A 22,939-nucleotide genomic window follows, 5' to 3' on the forward strand; every position below is an offset into this window, starting at 1 on the left:
TGCTTCAAACAGGACCTGGCACAGAGCAAATACCGTATTTACTATAAAAGTTGACATTTCCTGATCCTTTTCTTGCTTTAGTGCTGTGTGTGAGTTGCCAGTATTATTACTATTAACTTTAACTACAATTTCTAACATGCACCCCATACATACACGCATGTACTCTTTGCAGCAGCCTTAGAAGGTAGGTGCTGTTATGATCAGCCCCGTTTTCTAGGTAAGGGGGCTGAGGGCAAAGAGAGGTTAAGGGACTTGCCCAAGGTCGCCCAGCTAGCAGAGCTAGGATGTGAACCCAGAACGCCTGACCTCAAGGCAGCTGCTTTTCATTGTGTGGATAGTGCAGTTGCCCCCTGCAACCCTCCCTCTGCCCTGTGGGTATGCCGGTCACTGCCGCAGCCAGACTGGATCTCTTGGCAGGGCCATGCCAGCTGTGGGACAGCCTCCATGTGCCACGTAGGGCCCTCAGGCACGAGCAGCTGCTCTGGGCAGTGTGGGATGGTCAGGATGTGGGACATCTGCTTCCTGCCTCCCTGCAGCCAGATTGGTGTCTCCATGGCCTCCTCTGGGTCGGGGGGATGGCAAACACAGCAAACAAGATGCAGGGCTTTGCCTTGTGGATCACACAGGCTGATGGAGAGATGGGCAGTGCCAAAAAACAAACAGGATTTTGCAAGGCAAGAAAATGCTGCCTGTGAAATAATACAGGGTGGGGAGGTAGGGGTGACTTCAGTTTCGGGGGACTCATTTTAGGTGAGAATTCCAGGGTAGCTTCTGAGGAGGTGACATCTGAGCTGGGCCCTGGACAATAAAGAGGCATCCGCTATGTGAAAGGAAGGGGGATGAGGGAAAGGCAGGCGTGAAGGCCCTCAGACCACCATGTTTCAGGCATGCTGATTGGGGCTCTGTGCCTCAGTTTCCCACTCTAATGGCTGGAGCAGAGCAGGGGGTCCCCAGGAGGGCTTCCCTGGATCTGAGACTGTTCTGCAGACCTCCGGGGTGGGTTTTTACATTTAAGGCAGAAGTCAAGTTTAATGACTTTTGCCTTTCCCTTTTGTTCTTTTGCTCCACAGTTAATTTACATGTATTTACATGGTTTTAATTTACATGTATTGGGCACGTGGCATGTTCTGGACTCACGTAGGTCACTGGGATGAGAACGGTTTAGAAGGTGGACATTGCCTGTGCCTTTTAGATTAGTATCCAGAGAGAGACTGTCAGTTAAACAAGCAAGTGCTATCGCGGGTGGTGAGGGTTGTGAGGACGAGGTTCAGGCGTTCACCTGGGTGAAGCAAGAGCTGAATTAGGCTTCCATCAGGCCAGGCGTCCAGGGGCGAGTCATTCAAGGGGAGACGTGGGGGTGATTAGTTAGGAGCAGTTAGTTAGGGCTCCTGAGTTGTGGCAGAGACACACTCCAGTTCAGTTAGGCCATGACGGGGAGTTGATGGGTCCTCAGAGTGGCCAGGGTAGGACATGTTCAGGCATGGCTGGATCCAGGCGTTCAGACAATGCCTCTGGGAGCTGGCTTTGCCTCAGCTGTGCCTCCTTCCATGCGGGCCTTGTTCTCAGACAGGATCATGCCACCAGCCCAGCCCAGCCAGCCAAAGAGAAGGAGAGTCACCTGGCATCCCAGGAGGGGTACTCCTTTCTCTTGTTTGAGTGAGGTCTTCAACATTTGTTCCACTGTTTACAAAAGCAAGAGGGGGTGGCCAAAGTAGGGATAAGGGGATGTCCCAAACTCAGACACAGGGAGGAAAGGAGTGAGTCAGTGTAGGTCAAAAGGGAGGGGTGGGGATTGTGGCTAACTGGCATGCTAGATATTTTGATGGTTTTCCAAGAGAAGCTGGAAATCTGGATTTTATAAAGAATGGTCCAGTTTTTAAAAAACATTGTATCGGCCAGAACAAGTTTTCTTCATGGCCACAACTGGTTGTCACCATTTTATACCCTCTTCTTAGCAGTGACTTTTAAAGTATTTTGTCCCCACTGTGATCTGGGTAGAATGTCCCATGGGCTGTCCCGGAAGGTCCCAAGTCTTGGGAAGTCACGTCTGACACCATTGGAGATACCGTTTCTGAAAGTCAAGGCCCACGGCCACAGCAGTTCTCAGAGAACAATACCATGTCTCCAGTGGGGCCTGACGTTCTTGGAGACAGCACAGTCTAGTGGTTAGTGTCATAGACTCGGGTTTTACACTTGCTGGGTTCAAATACCGACATTGCCACTTCCTAGCCCCATCCCCTTGGGCAAGTCACTTCACTGCTCTCTGCCTCAGTCTCCCAGTATGTATTAATGGAATGGGTATAACAGCACCCCACACGATTGTTGTAAGGCAAGCTTGTCCAACCTGCGGCTCAGGATGGTTTTAAATGCAGCCTAACACAAATTTGTAAACTTTCTTAAAGCATGAGATTGTTTTTCGATTTTTTTTTTTTTAAGTTCATCAGCTATCGTTAACGTTAGTGTTATGTGTGATGCAAGACAGTTCTTGGGCCACAACTCAACCCACTACCAAAGCCACGACCTCAAAGTGGCAGTGTGGCCTTAGTGTGGCCCAGTGAAGCCAAAAGACTGGACACCCCGGTTGTAAGGCACAGTGGGGGCCCCGTGAAGCCCACTGACCCTGGCACATTGAGAGCTTGGGTGATGCCAGCTGGTACGATGCGTCCTTCCCGGATTGGGTCCCTGGGATCCAGCGGCTGGCCTGGAGCATTCCTGGGCACTCCTCTTTCCTATGCCACTGCCTCTGCTGCCGGGGTGTGTGTTCCCAGGAGCCCCTGAACAGGCAGCCACCTGCCCCCTGCCCCCAGCCGTCCTTGCCAGTTGCCGGGTGCCCGTGGTATCTATCCTGGCGTGCCGGATGGTGTTGCAGTTGGAAGTGAGTCTTGAGTGAGCAATTAACTCTGCCAGCTGCCAGCTCACAGCTGCTGTGGGTGGGGGCGGCCCCTTTTCAAAATAAAAACAACGTGCAGAAAAACAGCCCTGGAGTACCGTTGGCTTCCCTTAGCCAGCGTGGTCAGGGCTTAATTTTGATGCTTTTGTGGAGAAGAATCCCGGGCCTGGATGGGGAAATAGGATGCATTTTGGTCTGGAGAGTGTCTTTATTTGGGGGCAGAGGTGATGGCATGTGTCTGGCCTCGCCATCCACGAGGCAGGCCCCTTTCCTGAAGCCGCCCACAAGTGGCTGGCTCATGGATGCCTGCCACAGGGAACAGGATTTGGGTTCCTCGGGGTCAGTTTTTAGCAGGCTCAGGCCGGGAGAGGGTGGCTGTGGGACCTCTCAGGTCTGTTTCCAGCTCTGTGGGCTGTATGGCGGCCCTGGGGCCATCCTGGAGATCCCTGGAGCTCTCCTCTGCAGCTTCCAGCCAGTTTTCTGGAACTAGCGGGAAAGGAGAGGGGCACCGAAGGTGTTTCCTGGCATGCGATTGCTGCCACTTTTGAGGTCGTGGCTTTGGTAGTGGGTTGAGTTGTGGCCCATCAAACATAGGTCCACTTGGAAACCGTGAATATGACCTTGGCCTTATTTGGACCACAGGTCTTCGCAGATGTAACTAAGGTAAGGGTCTGGAGATGAGGTCATCCTGGAATAGGATGGGCCCTAAATCCAATGACAAGTGTTCTAAGAGAAGACACACAGCGGAGAAGGCCATGTGAAGACGGAAGGAACACCAGGAGCCCAACACCAGGAACTGCAAGACACAGAGAAGGCTCCCCCTGCAGTGTCTTCGGAGGGCGGGTGGCCCTGGTGACACCTTGAGCTTGGACTTCTGGCCTCCAGAACTGTGAGAGGATAGGTCGCTGGTTTCAGCCACCCAATTTGTAATAATCTGTTATAGCAGCCACAGGAAACGAATGCAGTTGTGAATTTTATTTTAGTCACTCATATATTTAAAAATTAAAATGTAAAATGTGACTTTGTCTTGTTCACTACCATATTTCCAGTGCTCAGCACATACAGTAGGGGTTCAGCAGATGCTTCTAGAATGCCTGATAGCTCCAGGCCTGGGTGAGGAACTCCTACCAGCTGGGAGTTGGATGCAGCTTTCAGGAAGTCGGTAAACGGGGCTGGAGTGGCGTGCATTCAACAACACCATCTTTTAATTAATTTATTTATTTGAGCTGGAGCCTCGCTCTGTTGCCCAGGCTGGAGTGCAGTGGCATGCTCTTGGCTCACTGCAGCCTCTGCCTCCTGGTTCAAGCGAGTCTCTTACCTCAGCCTCCTGAGTAGCTGGGATTAGGGGCATGCACCACCACGCCTGACTGAATTTTGTATTTTTAGTAGAGATGGGGTTTTGCCATGTTAGCCAGGCTAGTCTTGAGCTTCTGGCCTCGAGCGATCCACTGCACCCAGCCTATTTATTTTTAATTGAGGTGAACTTCACATCACATATAATTTACCATTTTAACGTGAACAGTTCATGAGTTTTTAGGGCAATCACAGTGTTGTACACCCACCCCCTCTATCCAAAACATGTCCTCATCACCCCAAAAGGAAGTCCGTACCGGTAGGGTCACTCCACGTTGCCACCTCCCCGCATACCCTGGCAGCCACCAGTCTGCCTTCTGCCTCTGTGGACTTACCTATTTTGAGTATTTCTCATGGACGGAATCATACACTGTGGGTTTTGGCTTCTTTCATTCCGCACAATGTGTTTGAGGTTGATCCGTGTTGAATGGTGTCAGTCCTTCATTCCTTTATATGGCGGAATTCCATTGTGTGGCATACATCAATAGAACCATTTGATATCTAGGTGGCTTTTCAGATGAGGAAACTGAGGCTGCCCAGGTCACGGAGCCCTGGGGCCCGGGATTGAGGAGGTGCAGATAGCCAGACATGTCTGGCTCACGGTGCTCTCTCTTTCTCCTGCCCCCACCCTGCCCCACTCGTATCTCTGTGCCTGGCCAGGAAGCAGCAGTGCGTGGGGAGGAAGCGAGTGGGGGGTCTTTTCCAGCTGGAGCTGGATGCTGAACTGTAGCTGTGGCTGTGGGTCTGGATCTGGCCCTTGGAGTTCTGGCCTCCACTTCTCCCCTGCGCCCTGCACATGTAGTTGCTGTTGACCTGGGTCCCGAGAGAGGCAGCAGGCAGGAGCTCCCCCATTCGCCAGCTGAGGCTTCTGATGCCTCAAGAGGCTGGGGGCCTTACCTGGGGCCACTCAGCTTAAGGTCCCCCTGCCCCTTTCCAGACCCCCTTTGGCCCACCGCCCCGGCCCCTGTGGCCTGCGGTGAATCATATTCCGGGGGGTCTTCACCGATCTTTCCCACCGTCAAAGCTCTTCTCAGCAGACGGGCTCCAGGAAGTGGCCTGTCAGCAGATTTTGGCCAGGGGATGCATTTTCAAAGTATGGAGGGGTGGTCGCCATTGGAGGCTTGCGTGATGGGGAGTTCTCTTGCTGAGCAGATAACCAAACGCTGGCTTATTCTGAATACGAGCTTGGTTTTGGCCACAGGCTCTGTCTGGGGGTTGCTGCCTGTGGCTGTTTCTGGTGTTTGATGATTTGTGGTCTTCATTAAGTCACTCAGCAAACGATTTGCTGCCCAGCATCTGGCGGGAAGACACAGGAAGCAGAACGAGTGGCCGTGAAGAGACACGGCCCAGTGTCAAACCTGCCCATAGCACACGGTCGCTCTGAGAGGGTGGGAGGAGTTACTGCAGATTCCAGGGCCAGCCTTTGGCAAAGGTCTGGATGCAGGTCTGTGTCCAAAACAAACAACAACGAACAAAAGGAGGTGGTGAGGCCTGACTCGGCTGCTCTCAGGCACCGCTTCCTGGTGGTGTTTGCATGGGGCCAGTTTGGCCCGTTCCCGGGTTTCATGGTCCCACCTGGTCTCGGCGATGGTCTGGGTGGGAAGACGGTGCTGGATCTTTGGGCTAAAAATATGGCCATGCCTTCCTGTGTCTCAGTTTCCCGACCGATAAAAGAAGGCTTAAGAGTAGCAGAATCCCACCTTTGGCTTTGGGGCAGGTCTCTGGAAAACCCCCAGGGGTGTTTCCTGAGGAAGTCTGGAGGGCCAGCTGTTCACGGGAGACATCTGGCCTCCAGGGGCCTCCGCAGCCGCTACGCTCATCCCCTAGTGGCCAGTCTGGGCCCCCTGTCAGTCCAGTGGCCACGGGCCCCTGTCACAGGCAAATCTGGTGCTAAAACCCTTCTGTGACTCCTCGTGGCTGAATTACCATGTGGATGGTGGAGACAAGCCAGGCTTGCCCAGTTCAAGTCCCAGCTCAGCCACTAGCTGTTGACCTTGGGCAAGTCCCTTACCTTCTCTGGGTCTGCCTCCTGCTCCGTCTGTGTATGCCGGCTCAGGGGCATACCTGCCTTTGCCGCCGTGGTGTGAGGCCAGCTGGTGAACCAGGGGACCCGCTTAGCACAGTGCTGGGCACACAGTCAAAGCTGCTGGGCTCTGTGTGTGTGGCCACTGTTATTGTTATTAATATTATTACTCTCAAGATGCTCCTGAGAGTACAAAGGATGACAGTGTTATTGTTGGAGTTGAAGGCCAGGCCCAGAGTCCATCTGACCACTTCCGCTCCACTCCTATTAGCTCCTTGACTTCATCGTCATACTCTCCCCGCCTTGCCCCTGCACCCTGGCCATGCCAGCCTCTTCTCTGCTTGGACAACACACCGCACATGGTCCAGCCTCCAGACCTTCACATCTGCCATGCTCCTGCCAGGGGTGCCTTCCCGGTGTCTGCACCCCGGGACCCTTGTCATCATTTGGGCTGCTGTCCGGGGACACATTCTTAGGCCCAACTCTTGGCTGCTAGGGGCAGGGAGGTGAATCTGGAGACCCTCGGGGAGCCTCCTCTGCCTCCTGGGAGCTCCAGCAGCTTCCCCTGGCACCTCGTCTCTGCTTTCCAGAGTGCTTGGAGAAGCAGAACTCAGCCTGCCCCTTCTACGGATGGAAAGTTGACACCCAGAGAAGCTCAGACTTGTCTCTGAGTCACACAGCTAATTGCAGCCAAGGTTCAGACTCCTGGCTGACTACCAAGCCATCGTTGTTGGCCTGTGTGTGTGTGTGTGTGTATTATTTGGCCATGTCTTCTTTTCTAGGCCTGTCACCGAGATGACCCTAGATCAGAATGCCAGTGTGAGGGGGTCAAGCTTTCTTTTCCTAGGATTAAAAGAAGGACAGAAATATTTGCAAGGGAGAGCCTGCCCCTCTGGCCATCTGGCCCTCAGGACGGAGGATGGGGGAGGCATGGGCCGAGGCCTGGGTTCCGAGCCAGTCCCGAGCCAGGCCCCAGCCAGGGCGCCAGAGCTGCGCCGCAGGGTGGAGGTGCAGGTGCGGCCCGAGGCTGGACAGTCCAGGCTGGGAGGAAGCGGGTTAAAGGGGGAGAAGCGGGGCTGGAGCTCGCTTTCGCCTGCCAGCCAGCGAAGAGTGAAGAGGTTTTTCTAGCCGAGCTATAAAAAGGCCTCACAGTGTTTCAGCTCCCGAGTGTCGGCTGGAAGCCCGCCAGGGTTACCATGGCGATGAGGAATTATTACTTACTGCCAAGGCTGGGAGAAAAAGCTCGTACTTTTGGCTTCCAAACAAGAGGAGTGGACTTATGTAATTCTCTGTGTTTATAGGCCCGGAGTGGCAGAGGCGAGAACGGACCGCTGGAGGCCCGACGTCTCGTTCGCGTCCCAGCCGTGGGGTCAGGCGGCCCCGCTCTTGTCGCTAGTGGGCCTTGGCCTGCCCGGGTTTGGGGGGCATCGGGCTGGAAGCCTGGGGCGCCTGGCCTGGCCCCGCAGGGCCTCCCGGGCCGGGATGGGAGCTGTAGTCTCGCGGGAAGGTGAGGCCGCCCTCTGGGGCCGCCCCTCTGCGGGTGTCATCCTGGGGGAAGGATGGGTCTGATGTTGGCTGCGGTGTGCCTCCTGGAAGCCGGCAGCACAGCCTGTGTGTGTGGACTCTGCTGGCCCACTGGCTGGCACTTTTTCTTTTTCTTTTTCTTTTTTTTTCTTGTGGGAGAGTTACTTCAAGTTGTGTTTGGAGCTGACGTGAGCGAGGTTGGTCATGTGCTCGGGTAAGAGAAGTCGCCGGGCTTGGTGTGCGCAGGGAGGCACAGTGTGGCCGGGTCACTCTGGCCGGGGGAGGTGGGCACAGACTGGGGTGGAGGGCTGTGGCCTGCAGGCCCTGTGCAGGGGGCGCTGGTTGGGGGCCGAGAAATTCATCTGGAAAGAGCCCCAGTTCTGTCGCTTGAGGTGGTGGCCAGGGCTGGGGGCTGAGTGGCCGCAGGTCAGCCAGTGGGGGCGGCCGGACCCTCCCCTGGCAGCACAGTGTTGTCGGCCCTGAGCTCAGTGGGATGGTGGGCAGGGCTGTCTTACCGGACAAAGTTGCTGCAGTCACAGAAAAGAGCGCTCTGAGGCGCTGGCCGGGCTGGCTGGGGAGAGGCTTCTTGGCCAGCCTGCGTGGGAGGGGACCCGGGTGGGCACCAGGCTCCTCTCCTGGAGCCTCGGTGCACATCCGGCGGCCCTGCTGGGGAGCATGGTGAGCCTTGGGGACTCAGGGGGCTTCTGTTCCAGAGTTGACTTCAGGAGGGTGTGTGATGGTGGGTGCTCCCGAGGCTCTGCCCTGGGGCGCTGGGGTGGGCTCAGGCAGGGGAGAGCCAGGTGCAGGCAGCGCTGCAGCCCGGCCCCGGCGCCCGGCTCCCCACCGAGGTGGCGCTTGGCTCGGTGCCCGTGTCTGGTTTGAAATCAGCGCCACCGGCCCAGGCTTGCCCAGGGACTTGGCAGTGAGAAGCCGGGATAAACACTGGAAAGTTGGAAGGGCTTCCCGAGCTCACAAGGAGCCTTTAGTTGCAAGCTGGGGAATGAGGGAGTGACTTGTCCTGAGGTCTGGGTGCGCTGCGGCCGCAGGGAGGTGGTGGGAATGGCTCCTGGGGACCTCCGAGCCCAGGCTGGGGAGGGGAGAGGGCTGGGCTTCCAGGCAGTGTTGCTCCTTTGCCACAGACCTGGGTTTGAGTCCTGGTTCCGTCCTTTCTATGCTGTGTGACCTTGGGCATGTCGCCTCCCCTTTGCAGACCTCAATTTCCTCGTCTGTAAAATGGGGCAACAGTGGGGTCTACATAAGCATGAGACTGACAGGAGAAGGAGCTGCAGTTTTGGGGGGAACTCGGTGCAGACTGCCTGGGTTCCTGTCCTGGTTGGATGCTTCCTGGCTGTGTGACCTTGGGCAAGTAACTTACTCTCTCTGTGCCTCAGTTTTCCCATCTGGCAAATGGATGTTGCATGTTTCCCCACCTCATAGGCTGTATGGCCTAAGGGAGTGAATGAAACCTGCCTTCTGGCTCATAATAGGCTCACAGTCGATCATTTGCTGGTGCTGAAGTTGTTTTCTCGATGCTAACAATACACGCACCTGGTCTGGGGGCGGGAGTGGCCCTGGGATTTCGGCATCTCAGAGCGATGGTGTTTATGAAGTTGTAGTGGCCGGATTGAGGTTCCAGTGCCGGCTCAACCCCTCAAGGATGGTGTGACCTTGGGCAAGTCCTGGAATCCCACCGAGCCTCAGTTTCCTTGTCCTTTACCACAGTGGTAGCACTGCAGCCTGCCGGTGTGTCTCGGGAGAGCCCGAGAGAAGCCTGAAGGGGTCCGCGCAGTGCTGGCCTGGGTGGGCCTCCGTAATTGTAACCACAAGGTTGGATTTACGTTCGAGTTCTGTCCAGTTTTCTTTTGTTCTCTGCAGAGAGCTCTCCTGTTTTATAGAAACCTGGGCCCAGATAATGGGAGGTAGGCTGGGTGGGTGCTTCCCAGGCTCTGCCTTTGTTTGGGGTCCCCAGGTCTCCCCCCATGCTTGCCTGTTCTGCCCTGTCTCCCACTCAGCCTGAGCCCCTCCGTGCCAGCCCTGGGCGAGGCACCCCCCACAGTGCCTGGTGTGGCCTGGGCGCTGGGGCGGGAGGGCTAGTTCTCCTGTGGAAGGTGGCAGCCGTCCTGTGTTTGTAAGTGACACCGGATGCTGGGCCAGTGACTGGCTCAGGGCCTCCGCTCTTGGGCCAGCAGGAGCCAGCGGAGAGTTCCCCGGGTATCCAGGCCCCCCGCGCCAGCTGCCCGTTGTCTCATTGTCGTGGAGCCTCTCCTGGGACCTCGAGAGTGGCCTCCGAAGGCGAGGGGTGGTCATACATGTCCGTTTGTCACCCCCAAGGCCTTGATGTCCACTTGGGTTGGCCACAGAGCTGTGTTGTGGCTGCCCCGACCTTTGCCAAAGTCGTCAGGGACTCGATTTTCCTACCCAGTGGAGAAGAGTCCTGGGTAAGGTTCAGAACAGAAGTCAGCACAGGGCCTTTGTGACGAGGCAGCTCGGCATGGACCGGTTGTGATCACTGGAGTCTGCACATGTGATAAGAACACATAGAACTAAATGCACGCACACTCACACTTACATGCACACACACACGCACATACCTGCACGTATACTTACACGCACACTCGCGAACATGCACACCATACACACACAGTCACACGAACATGCACATGCATACACACACACTCGCGAACCTGCACACGCATCCTCACATGTACACTTACAGTCATACGCACACTCACACTCGCACACACACACCCATATTCACATGCAGACACCCACACAGATACACGCGCACACGCACACGCACACACACACACAAGTGGGTGAAGGGCACACAGGATCCTGGGATCTTGAGATTTTTTTTTTTTTTTTTCCCTTTTTTGAAACAGTCTCACTCCATCACCCAGGCTGGAGTGCAGTACAGTGGCACGATCTCAGCTCACTGCAACCTCTGCCTCCTGGGTTCAAGTGATTCTCCTGTCACAGCCTCCCAAGTTGCTGGGACTATAGGCGCATGCCACCAAGCCCAGCTAATGTTTGTATTTTTAGTAGAGGACTCCCCCATGAAGCTGGCCTGTAACTGAGCTTGGTCCCTTGGACATCCCAGGGGGTCCAGGTGGGGTTTGCTTTGTGCCTGAGGATCCCAGAGGGCTCCAGAGCATCCCAGGCTGGGGGACAGGTGGTGCCTGCAGGGCCTGTGGGGGCCCCACGACTGAGCTGCTGTAAGGGTGTTCCTGTCATCACAGTGGCGTGGTGGAGGCTTGTGTCCCGTGGGCATCAGTCGTAGCTTAGGGTCTGCAGGGACAGGGGTGGAATAGGGTGTGGGGGCATCTAGCCTCATGAGCCTCTTTGCTGTTCTTTGGGGCCCCTAATCATGGGCCTGCCTCAGGGCCTTTGCACTGACTATAACCTCTTTTTTTTGAGACAAAGTCTTACTCTTTCCCCTAGGCTGGACTGCAGAGCTGTGGCCACCTTTCTTTCAGGTTCAAGTGATTCTCCTGCCTCAGCCTCCCGAGTAGCTGGGACTACAGGCTTGCACCACCATGCCTAATTTTTGTATTTTGAGTAGAGACAGGGTTTTGCCATGTTGGCCAGGCTAGTCTTGAACTCCTGACCTCAAGTGATCCACCCACCTCGGCCTCCCAAAGTGCTGGGATTACAGGCCTGCGCCACCACACCCAGCCTGGCTGTAACCTCTTCTGGTAACACCCTTTCCTGAGACCTTCAGCCTCCCTGATTTAGGCCTCTGCTAATGGTGCCTCCTGAGAGAGGCCTGATGTCAGGTTGTGACTCCCTGTGACACCTTCACTGCTCCTTGTAACACCGTCGCCACCGGGTTCTGCTGTATGCCCGTCACCCCTGTCCCCACCTTATTTGAGTCTATTTGGACTGGGTGGCTCACAAACAATAGAACTTTATCGCTCACAGTTTTGGAGGCTGGACGTCCAAGACCAAGAGGCTGGCAGATTTGGTGTCACATGGGAGGAGGGCCCGTTTCCTGGTTCATAGATGGTGGCTTCTCCCAGGAAGAGGGGCAGGGTGGCTTTCCAGGGGCACCAATCCCACTCATGACAGCTCATCACCTCCCAGAGGCCCCATGCTCTGACATTGTCCCATGTTAATTAGGTCTCAACATACAGATTTTCGGGGGACATAAACATTCACACTCCAGCACCCCTCCATCCAGGATTTTGTTCATCTTGGTCACTGCTGTGTCCCCAGCACTGGGTATGTAGCAGGCACTTAGGAGACAGTTGTGCCTGACTCAGTGTCCCCCATGGGGCCTCAGCCTGTCCCCTCCCCATAAATGGAGCCTCTCTGGGGAAGGAGGCCCTGCATTTTGGGGACGATTTGGAAAACCGGGAAAAGTTCTCATGCTTTTTCTCTGACTGCCCCTGGCGTACCCACCAAGCATCCCAAGAGAGCCTACCCCTCCTAGATATGGCCATGAGAAGGAACCCAGGGGTGCTGTAGGCACGGGGAGTGGGGGAGGGGTGCCGACAGCCTCAGCCTTGTGTGCTGAGGACCAAGGCGAGGTGAGCATTCCACATACCTTAGTTCATTGTGTCCTTCCCATAGCCTTGTAAAGTGGGCACAGAGTCACCCTCTCCTGATAAGGCACAGAGTGGGTAGGCAGCTTGCTCAAAGACACACAGCTGCAGACCTGCAGTATTACCAAGTGAATGGCATTTCCAAGGCAGTTGCTTCTTTGCTCAGGGTCATGCTTAGCATGCTAAGGGGATCACCCTCGTTCATCCCCAGAAGTCCCTCATACCTTTCCTGTCTTCCAAGGCGGTCCTGTTTTCTGGGGATGTGGCTCAGAACTGGGAGGGTCCCATTTCCCAGGCTGAGAGAATGCCTCATTTAGCCCAGAGCAGAGGCCCAGAGATGCCCACACTTCTGAAGGTTGGGGGGTCGGTTTCCAATGTGGCTTAGAAGTTAGAGGGCAGGAGGGGCACCCCAGAGTGGAGGAACCGCCCCCTTCCTCCGGAGTCGTTCATTTGCATGACAATGAGCCCTTTGTTCCTGGGGCCAGCCTCCTTCCCAGGGTAGTCACATCATTCCTGGCCTGTGATGTCATAATGGGCCCTTTCTGTGGCTGGGGTCAGAGGCTGGGTGGGCAGCTGTGTGGGTTGGGCCAGGCCTGGTAATAACCAGGGAGGTGGTGATTGCCAGGGACCTGTGTGCCAAGCTGTCCGCTTCCAGGGTCTCGTTGAATCCTCCCGAGAGAGCAGCGGGAGGTGGGATTTGCTCCCCTGTTGACACTGGAGCAAGCTGAGGCTGCGGGAAGCCCTCCCTGGCCCCATCGTTTGTCTGGTCCCCCCGATGAGTTGCTTCAAGCCTCTTCTTGGCCTGTGGAGTGGGGGTGACTCACTGCCAGCTTGGCCCTTAGCTGAGAGGCGTGGGCGTGAGAGTCCCTTGTTTCCTGTAAACGGGAGGGAGGCCCGTGCCCAGCGGCTACGGTGTTGGGGCCACTCGGAAAGCCAGGTTCAAACCTTGTCCCCACTTTGTCCCTTGGGCATCCGCTGAACTCCCTGTGCCTCCGTTTCCCCCTCTGCTTCATGGGGTTCTGCTGGGGTTGACTCAGAGCTAGGCAGGGAATGAGCTTTCAGGAAAAGGGCAATGTCAGAGAAGGTGGGGGCTGGTGGAGTGGGGTGAGTGGTGATCCCCCTAGGAAGTAGGTCCATGTCCTAGTAACCCAGCCCCTGTCAAACAGAGACCATATTTGATAAAAGGGTCTGTGCAGATGTGTTCTGAGATGAGCTCATCCTGGGTTACCCAGGTGGGCCCTGAATCCAAAGACCAGTGTCCTTAGAAGAGACAGAAGAGGCGACAACAAGGCTACAGGAGCTACCGGAAGACGAAGGCAGAGATTGGAGGGCTGAAGCCACAAGCCAAGGAATGCCTGGAGCCACCAGCATCTGGAAGAGGCAGGAAGGAGCCTCCCTTTGAGCTTCTGGAGGGAGTGGGGCCCTGCTGACGCCTTGATTTTGGACTTCTGGCCTCCAGAACTGTTAGAGAAGAAATTGCTGTTGGTTGGTGGCTCACGCCTGCAGTCCCAGCACTTTGGGAGGCCAAGGTGGGCGCGTCCCTTGAGCCTAGGATTTCAAGATCAGCCTGGGCAACATGGCGAGACCCTATCTACAAAAAAGCACAAAAATGAGCCGGCCATGGTGGCAGCATGCCTGTAGTCCCACGCTGAGGCAGGAGGATCAATTGAGCCTGGGAGGGCAAGGCTACAGTGAGCCATGATTGTGCCACTGCACTCCAGCCTGGACCACACAGTGAGACCCTGTCAAAAAATAAAAAAAAAAATAAAAAAAATACATCAGTGTTGTTTTAAGCCTCCTGGTTTGAGGTCATTTTTATGGCAGCCCTGGGAAATGAACACAGCTGGCGACGCCAGTCTCTGGAGGTGGGGGACCTGGCTCTGGCGGCAGTTGGTACTGTTCCCCACTCCAAGCCTGAGGGTGCAGGACAAGTTTGGGTGGCCGAGAACCCCTTTGTGCCTGGGAGTGCAGGAAGCCCCATCCAGGGAGTCCGGACTTTCCAGGAAGGAGGCCTTGCTCAAACCTGCCTTTCTTGCTGAGAACCAAATCCACAGGGCCCTAGACCCCACCTGCCACCTGCTGTTCACAGTCCCCTCAGACAGCCTTGCTAAGGGGACAGGACCCAGAGGCAGGAGGCTCTCGGGTTCTACCCTGGCTTCGCCCCAGGCCCCGGACACTCTTCACACACATCTGGTGACTCCCGCAGAACCTGCAAGCCCCAGCTTTGCCAGGTGCCCTTGACAAATGGAGAAACTAGGCCCAGAGAGGGCAGGCTACTTGGCGGAGGCCACACAATTCCTTAGTGGCAGTGATGGCCTTATAGTCTCGCCACGGGGGCTGGCACTGGGGCTGGCACTGGGGCTTCAGGAGTGGGGATCAGAGTTCTTGGCCACATGGAGACCTGGAGTGGAGCCGGCTGGCTGTGTGGACCTAGGGTCAGTTACCTGATATTTGGGACACTTGGCTGCCTTTGGGCCTGGGCTGGTATAGGTGGCACCCCGAAATCTGGGCTTTAAGCACACCCCGTCTGTGCTCTCAGCCTCAGTCTCTCTGTTTGCAAACTGGTCTTTGAGCTTCAGCTCCACGCCTGCGATTTTGCTCTTAGGATGTTCATGCATTCAGCAAGCATTTATTGAGTACCTGCCGTGTGCAGTGTGCTGGGACTCTGGGGGACACAAAGGTGTGACTCTTGCTTCATGGATCTTGTGTTCGTGGTTGTGGGGGGAGAGGAAGTGAAGCAGCAAGGGTTGGAGTCCAGATTCCAGGTTGTGATGAGGGAGGTCATGGAGCTGGGGCTGTGAGGGAGGTGAGGATGTGGCCTTGCCTCTCCTCTTGGGCCCGGGGTGGACGGTGTGCAGCAGGCTCTCAAGTGGACATGGAGATGCCCACAGCCTGTCTGCACGGCCCATGGGCACCTCTGGCTGGCAGGACCTGGCCTGGTCTCGTGAGCAGGGATATGGGACGGGAGGTCTGCTAGGCCTGGCTCTAGCCTGGTGGGAGAGACTACAGTCTCCTCCAGGCTGAGCAGGAGGCATGGGTATGCCGGTGACAGCATCCCAGGACACAGTGGGTAAGCTGGACATAAGAGGTGGCTTGCCTGGGTTTGCATCCAGGCTGTGCCCTTGCTGGCTGTGTGACCTTGGGCAAGTTGCTCGGCCTCTCTGTGCAACAGTCTCTCCAGCTGTAGAATGGGAATGATAACAGAATCCCTCACAGGGTTGCTGTGATGGAAGGAGCTGGTGCCACCAAGTGCTGTGTTGGGGACTGGCTGCACCAGTGGCTGTGAGGTGTCCCCTCCCGTGGCTGCTCAGGGTGGCAGCCTGGAAGATGGAAGTGGCGTTTGCTCATCTTCCCGCTGACCTGCTTCTGCCTGTGCAAAGAGCCTCAGTCTTCTCCCTGGGAAATGGGAGCTGTAACAAGCACATGGCCCCATGGAGGTCGGGAGGAGAAGTGGAGCTGGGGTGCATCAGTGCCTGTGGGGTGGGGGCTTGGGGTCGCCACCTGCTCCAGTGGGTCGCCACCTGCTCCAGATTGAAGCCTTGGCCGCCCCCGAGGCCTGGAGCAGCCACTTGTTTTACAACCCAGGAAACTGAAGGCCCCGCACAGATGGCCCCAGGACATGCCCATGGGTACAGCCCATGTGGTGGCTCCTGGCTGCAGACAATGCCTCTTTTTTCTGGCCTGGCGGGAGCAGCCCGGGCTTGCTCAACCTGGCCTAGGTTTCTCAGCACATTTGGTTCTGCGTGCGGCTAGCAGGCATTCCCTCCAAGAGAGATCGTGATGTTCCTCCGGAAACCGAGGTCCGGAGGCTCAGGTTACTGTGGGGGGTGGCCGTTGGGGGGTGTGCCTGCCTCTGAGAAGTGACCCAGATCAGAGCTGAGCTGTGCTGGGCAGCGTTCATCTGCAAAGCTGCCGCTCTTTCACCCGTGAGAGCCACTGACAGCTCAGGAAGGGACTGGGAGCCGCCCACTCTCCCTTCAGGGTGACACAGGACAGCCTCTCCCAGACTCCTCCCTGGCCCTTGCCCCTACACTGAGTCTGACCCGGGTCTCCCATTCCATTTCTCTGGTCTTCTCTTGGCTGGCTTCGGACCTGTCCTCACCTACATGGATGAGAGACCTAGTGGGTGGAAGAGATCTGATTCCAGCGAGATCCTATCTGAGAGTCTGTGTTTTCGGAGGGTTGCTATCTTAGGTCTCTTGGTTGCAATGGACAGACTCCCTCTGCCTCCTGCATTTAGCACAAATAGTTCAAGTAACTAAAAAACCTCAGGGAAGCTTCAGGCACAGTTGGATCCAGGTGCTTCCCACTTTCAGTCCCTGATAGCCTGAGACTAATAATTGCAGTTCAGTAGCCCCAGTGGAAGTACAGCTTCTTGTTCCCAGTATTCGAGCAAATACCGTGGGAATGAGTTTTATTGCCTCAGCTTGAGAGTTCAGAGTTAAGCCCCACCCCGTCCCCACCAAAGCCAGTGCCACTTTGGCTGGAGGGCAGGGTCAGCCTCCCTGAGACCCCAGGACTGAGGGTGCAGGGGGGGTGGTTGCCCAGGGAAATTGGGGTGTGGCACGCACGGAGTGGGGCTGGGTGGGCAGACACTGTCTTGCTCCCTGTGTTGGAGATGGGGCCAGGTTAGGGTCCCTGCCTGGCCCAGCCTTTCATGGCCAGTTTGTGTCCCACTGGGGTGGAGGAGGTGGTGCCAATGAGTCACTGGGTAAGTTTCATTCCCGTTAATATTTAAGAGTTGGGGGCCTCTTGGGTCCCCCCTCCAAGCCGTTGATGGAGCTCCGCCTCCTGTCCCCCCATCACCCCACTTCAGCTCCCCAGCCTTCCCTCTCCTCTCTTGTGGCTTCCAGTGACCACGTCATAAGCCACAGGTCACGTCCTGGCAGCCCCTGGGCTGTATTTGGGTGTCAGACTGATTTATTGGGTTGCTTTTATAGTCAGTGTTTTTTTAGAATTATCGGGAGATGTCTCAAAACTGGGCTTCTTGGCTTTGCTGGAAAGATTTGGATGCCGTGGACCCCCTGTGTTCCAGCAGGGTCTGGAACATCAGGAATGTTTGGGGGGCCACATTCCTGAGCCTCTGCTCAGCGTTGGCTGGGGCTGAGCTGCGGTCACCCCCTTCCTGCGGGCCCCTCCCCGTGGCGCAGTGCCTGCCTGGGCCCCTGTGTTCTGGCAGGGTCTTGGGTATCTACAGCTCTCCTCTTGCTTTTGGTGCCTGCCCTTCTTCGGGTGAATCATCCGATCCCAGGTAGGCACTTAGCTTCAGCCGTCGCCACTCCTGGGCGCTGAAGCATTTGTTTACTGTCTGAGTTCCTGGCTGCAGGGGCCATAGGACCTTTTGGGTTCTTGATCACTGTCCCGTCATCAGACATTTATTGATCAGTGCCCCTGGGGTAATCGAATGGCCCAGATGCGTCCACTTCTGAGCATTGGACCGAGCTGATGTAAAGTAGATTCTTCCCGCTTGGCCTGAGAGCCCAGGCGGCAGTGGGGTCCTCCCAGCCAGGCCTTTTGTGGTCCAGCCTGGCCACTTGCTGGGGGCTGGGAGGGGTTGGGGAGGCAGGAGGGGGCCTTTGTTGAGTGGGTGGGCTCCGTCGCCCTAGACACTGCTGCTGGCGCAGCTATTCTTAGCAGCAGAAACATTTGTCCTCATTCACATGTGGTGGATGCCTCCAGGGATCTGCCCTGAAATACTAGGGGCGACCCCATAAATTCCTCAGAAAGCCATCCTTGAGGGCCTGTGTGCATGGAGGAGAAGCGGGAGGAGGCGTTTCCGGCAGCTGCACAGCTGTGGATGTGTTTGCCAGATGTTGGAGGCAGGGAAGTTGGTGGGAACCTTGGGGAGGCTGCCTTCACACTCGGGGTCTGGGCATGGGCAGACTGCAGACTGACGGGCAGAGAGAGGGGCTCTGGGTCTGGCCTCGAGTTTCGGGGTCCAGGGGCCCCTCTGAAGCCGTCAGCCCTTCCCTGGGCCCGGGCTCTTTTAATTGTCCCTTGAGACCACCTCAGTTGGAGGCAGCTGGTGAGGGGACAGCTCAGCTTACTGGGCACTTCTGAGGGATCAGAGGTGCACGTCGCTGCCCAGCAGGCCCAGCCATGCCCTATGGACATCATGGGGTCCTGAGGTGAGGTGGGCCAGAGACAAGGCCTGGACGCATGCTGCACTTGGCTCTGAGGGCCTACTGAGTGCCAGGGCTGCTGGCAACACTTTGCCTTTCATGGGGACAGCCTGAGCCTTTGGGGCCACCACAGAACAACACAAGCACAGCTGAGAGCTCTTGACTAGCAATCAGGGAGGCCTCCCTGGAGGAGGTGTTGTTTTAATTTTAAATTGTGGTAGATACCTAGAACGTGAAATTTACTTTCAGCCAGTGGTAAGTAGATAATTCAGTAGTGTTAAGAATATCGATATTGTTTAGCAACCCATCTCCAGCACTTTTCATTTGGCACAACTGAATCGCTCTGTTAAACAGTAACTCCCCCTTCCTCACTTTCCCCAGCCCCTGGCCCCAACCATTTTCCTTTTTGTCTCTGTGAATTCAGTGACTCTAGCCACTTCCTACAAGTGGAATCACACAGTGTTTGTCCTTTTGTGGCTGGCTTCTGTCACTCAGCATAATGTCGGGAGCTGTGTTTCGGGTAGTCTGGGGTTGTTGGTTCGTTCTTGGCCAGACAGCAAAACGGACGAAGACCCAGGACCCCAACCCCACCCCCATCCTTTAGAAACCCCAGGTCCCGCCACCTCCCCAGGTGCTGACCAGGAGCCCAGCCCCAGCTCAGCCACCCAGCTCCCTGAGCCCCACTCCGGCATGGCCTCCCTCCCTCCCACAAGCCACAGCCCCAGGGGCGTGGGGTTAAGTGGTTTGCCCAGGTTACACAGCTGGTGCCAGCATCTCCCTCCCCACCGCCCAGACACTAGCCTCCCCTCTGCCTCCTCGCTTCCCTCTGCAGAGAAGATTGCTGTCGGGAAGGCCAGATGGAGGAGCTGGGTCTAATGGAAAACACGTCCGTCCTGGGGCGCCCGGAACTTAATGAGGAAGACGCGGCAGAACCAGGCGTAATGTTTGTAAAATACCCAAGCTGGGAGGGCTGCTCCCCGTGCAGGGCTTCTCGGGTGGGGCCCCAGGAAGCTGGAGTGCAGGGAGGGTTTGTCGTGCTGTGGTTTATCTCCCTCTCTTCCTTTTAAAATTAAATGGAAACAAACAAAAAAAAGGAGTGGAGGAGGAAGTGATTTTGAGCAGACCTTATTGTGGCGGGGGAGCAGGGCCGAGCTGGCTGCTGTCCAGCGGACAGGAACGCTCCAATTAAATTGGAAACAGTAACGGGCCTCCTCGGAGGCTTCCCTTCTGTTGACTGAGGGCGGGCGCCTGGGCTGGCAGGGCCATGGGGAGGACCAGGGTATGGGCACACGTATCCTGACTGTGACCTTAGGCAAGTCAGTTTTCTGATCTGTTCAGTGGGGCGAATTGTGTTTGATGAGGGGAACCGGAGCGTCTGCTGCCTCTGGTCTTCGCATGAGATAAATGTGGCCTGGAGTGGAGGTGGGGCCTGCTGTGCCTGGGGTGAAGGGATGCAGGAATGGAGAAGCTGGGGGACTTGAGTCAGAACGTGGGGAATGATAGAGGCTTTCCCAGTGGCTGAGGAACCTCTAGGGGAGGGGAGAGACGGGGCAGGTGCTGGGGATGGGTTTTGCACCTGGCCTGTTTTCCCCTGGAAGCAGGAGCAGGATGTGGCATTGGGGAGACAGGAGTTACGGGCTGGGGCATTTGGGCTCACCTGAGAATCACAGACTCCTCCCAGACTCAGTTTTCCTGTTGACAAGGCGAGGATGGCCATAGTGACTGGCTTGGTTAACATCATCGCCATCACCTCCCTCCTTCCCCCAAGTGGCCGGCGTAGCAGACCGCAGTAACAGCCATGTTCTCCTTCTGGGGGCTCTTCTGTGGGCCAAGAACTGCACCGAGATTCTCGTAGCTCTTTTGTCCAGTGAATCTTTCCAAGCGAAGCTCAGAGAGGTCAGGACCTCACCCAAGGTCACACAGCTTCGGAAGTGGCGGAGTTGGGATTTGGAATTGACCAGCATGCGGAAACCCTTTGGAATGGCAGTGTCTCCACAGGAGGTGGCTTGGTTGAGAGAGCACTGGCTCATTTCAGTGACTGAGGGGCCATGACTCAGCCCACAGTCTCCATGACTCCTGCTCCTACAGGTGCGGCTAAAACTGCCGAGGAGGAAACCTGCCTGGTGCGGGGGACAGCGGACCAGGTCCATGGGAGGGGCAGGGGGATTGGGCCATGACACCAGGGGGGCCCCCTTGGGGTTGGGGAAAGGTTCCAAGGAGGTGACAGTGGAGGTGGGAGCTGAAGGCTCAGGAGAAGACAGACTGAACCTGCTCCGTTGAGTCCCACCAGCCAGGCAGGGCATATAAACAAAGGTGGCTGACTAGGAGGGGATGTGGCGAATAGGGAAAGACGAGCCCATGTGGTGTAGATAGCCTCTGCCCACTTCCAGCTGGCCATGGCTGGAACCTCAGTTTCCCCTGTCAAACGATTTTGTGGTAAAATACATACAAAAGATACCATTTCAGCTATACTAAAGTGAACAATTAGTTGGCATTTAGGACATTCACAAGGTTGTGCAATCACCACCTCTGTCTAATTCCAAAACACTTTCATCCTCCCAGAAGGAAACCCATACCCGTTAAACCGCCACTCCCCCGTCCTCCCTCCCCACAACCCTGGCGGCCACAGGCCTTCCTTCTGTCCTGGGAATCTGCCCCTCCTGTGAAATAAATGGAATCGTGCAGTACGTGGCTGTTTCGACTGGCTTCTTTGCCTTTGTGCCGTGTCTTCAGGACTCACCTGTGTTGTCGCTGAGTCAGCGCTTACCTTTGCCTGGCTGAATCATAGTCCATTGACGGACAGCCTGCGTTTGTTTAATCTGTTTGTCAGTAGATGGACATTTGGGTTGTTTCTGCTTGTTGGCTGATGTAAATAGTGCTGCTGTGGGCATTCTAATCCTTTCTGTTGGTTTTGTCACCACTTTTCAGTTCCTTGGGGGTGTGTAGCTAGGAGTGGCATCACTGGGTCATGGGGTAATTCTGGGTTTAACCTAGTGACTGGTTTCCACAGTGGCTGCGCTGCACATCTGACATTCCCACCCGCAATGTGTGAGCAGCCCTTGTTAGGAGAAGCCAGACATTCCAAATTTCCTGTGAAATCCCTCTTTATAAGAGCTGGTCTCTGGGGCTTAGCTGAGCTGACCCTGGGGTAAGGAAGCAAGTCCCAGGAAACTGCCCAGAGGAAGCAAGTCTGGGACCTGAAGAGACATTCCAGGCTCCAGGCAACCCAGCTTTCTGGCTGTAGCCTGGCCCACATATCTCTAGCCTGTACATGTACCCAGGGTCGGGGAGGAGGATTCCCAGACTGGAGTCCTCTCAGCCTGTCTCCTCAAACCCAACTCGGGGGAAGATGTGCTGGTTTGTGCTGAAAAGGGAGAAGTGGTGCCAGGTGGGGAACTCGGGGGAGTTGAGACCCTCTCATGCTGAGTCTGGGTTTGGGACTGGAGGCAGTTTTCCCTAGGGTCTTTCTTACTCAGCAGGCTGGGGCTTGGGGAGCAGTTGTGTGGGTTTGGGGGTTCCTGAGGGCAACAGTGCCCTTCTCTGTCCCTCATGGAGCTGGGCACATGGGAGGGCCTGGGGATATTAGCAGGATGAAGGCAGGCTTGGCCCTGGGGCTTGGTTAGAAATGTAAGACCAGAAAAACCCTGGAAAATGAAGCAGCTAAGTTGATCTCCATCTGGTGATTGGTCTGTGCATGCATGCATCCATCCATGCATCCATGCATCTATCCATGCATCCATCCATGCATCCATGCATCCATGCATCTATCCATGCATCCATCCATGCATCCATGCATCCATGCATCTATCCATCCATCCATCCATGCATCCATTCATCCATCCATCCATCCATCCACCCATCCACCCATCCATCCATCCATCCATCCATCCATTCATCTGTCTATCCATCCATCCATTCATCCGTCCTTCCATCTGTCCATCCATCCATCCGTCCATCCATCCATTGTCCATCTATCCATCCATCCATCCATCCATCCATCCATCCATCTATTCGTCCATCCGTCTGTCCATCCATCTGTCCATCCATCCATCCATCCATCCATCCATCCATCCATCTGTCCATGCATCCATCCATCCATCCATTCATCTGTCCATGCATCCATCCATCCATCCATCCATCCATCCGTCCATGCATCCTTCCTCCTTTCCTCCCTCCCTCCTTTCTCTATGCATGCATGCATTCATCCATCCATCCTCCTTTCCTCCCTCCCTTCCTCCTTTCTCCTCCGTCCTCCTATCTCTATCCCTCTTCCATCCTCTCCCTCCATCCAGCCACCCCCTGCTGAGCACCTGGATGGGGAGTCTACCAGCTGGGACAGACCTGTCACTGGACGTGGGCCCTTGCTGGCAGGCCTTTTGTCTGACTTGGTCACTGCTGTAGCTGTGCTTGTACAGTGTTTGCACATGACAGATGCTGAAATAATTCTCTAATTGATGAGAATGGGTCAGAAACCAGAGTTGGG

At 55.9% G+C, this 22,939-nt stretch overlaps 1 protein-coding gene across 1 annotated transcript in view; it reads left to right on the plus strand.

Moving 5' to 3' along the window:
* LOC117090776 (serine/arginine repetitive matrix protein 3-like) overlaps positions 1–13,933 on the plus strand; it is a 57,190-nt gene extending 43,257 nt beyond the window's left edge. Inside the window, exon 4 of the mRNA XM_033223373.1 lies at positions 13,567–13,933. Within this exon, the coding sequence (XP_033079264.1) occupies positions 13,567–13,599 (33 nt within the window). The 3' untranslated portion in view covers positions 13,600–13,933. The remainder of the gene's footprint in view (positions 1–13,566) is intronic.
* The last annotated feature ends 9,006 nt before the right edge of the window (positions 13,934–22,939 follow it).

Source organism: Trachypithecus francoisi, unplaced genomic scaffold, assembly GCF_009764315.1.
Source record: "Trachypithecus francoisi isolate TF-2019V2 unplaced genomic scaffold, Tfra_2.0 Lachesis_group11, whole genome shotgun sequence".
In the NCBI taxonomy this organism is placed as follows: Eukaryota; Metazoa; Chordata; class Mammalia; order Primates; family Cercopithecidae; genus Trachypithecus; species Trachypithecus francoisi.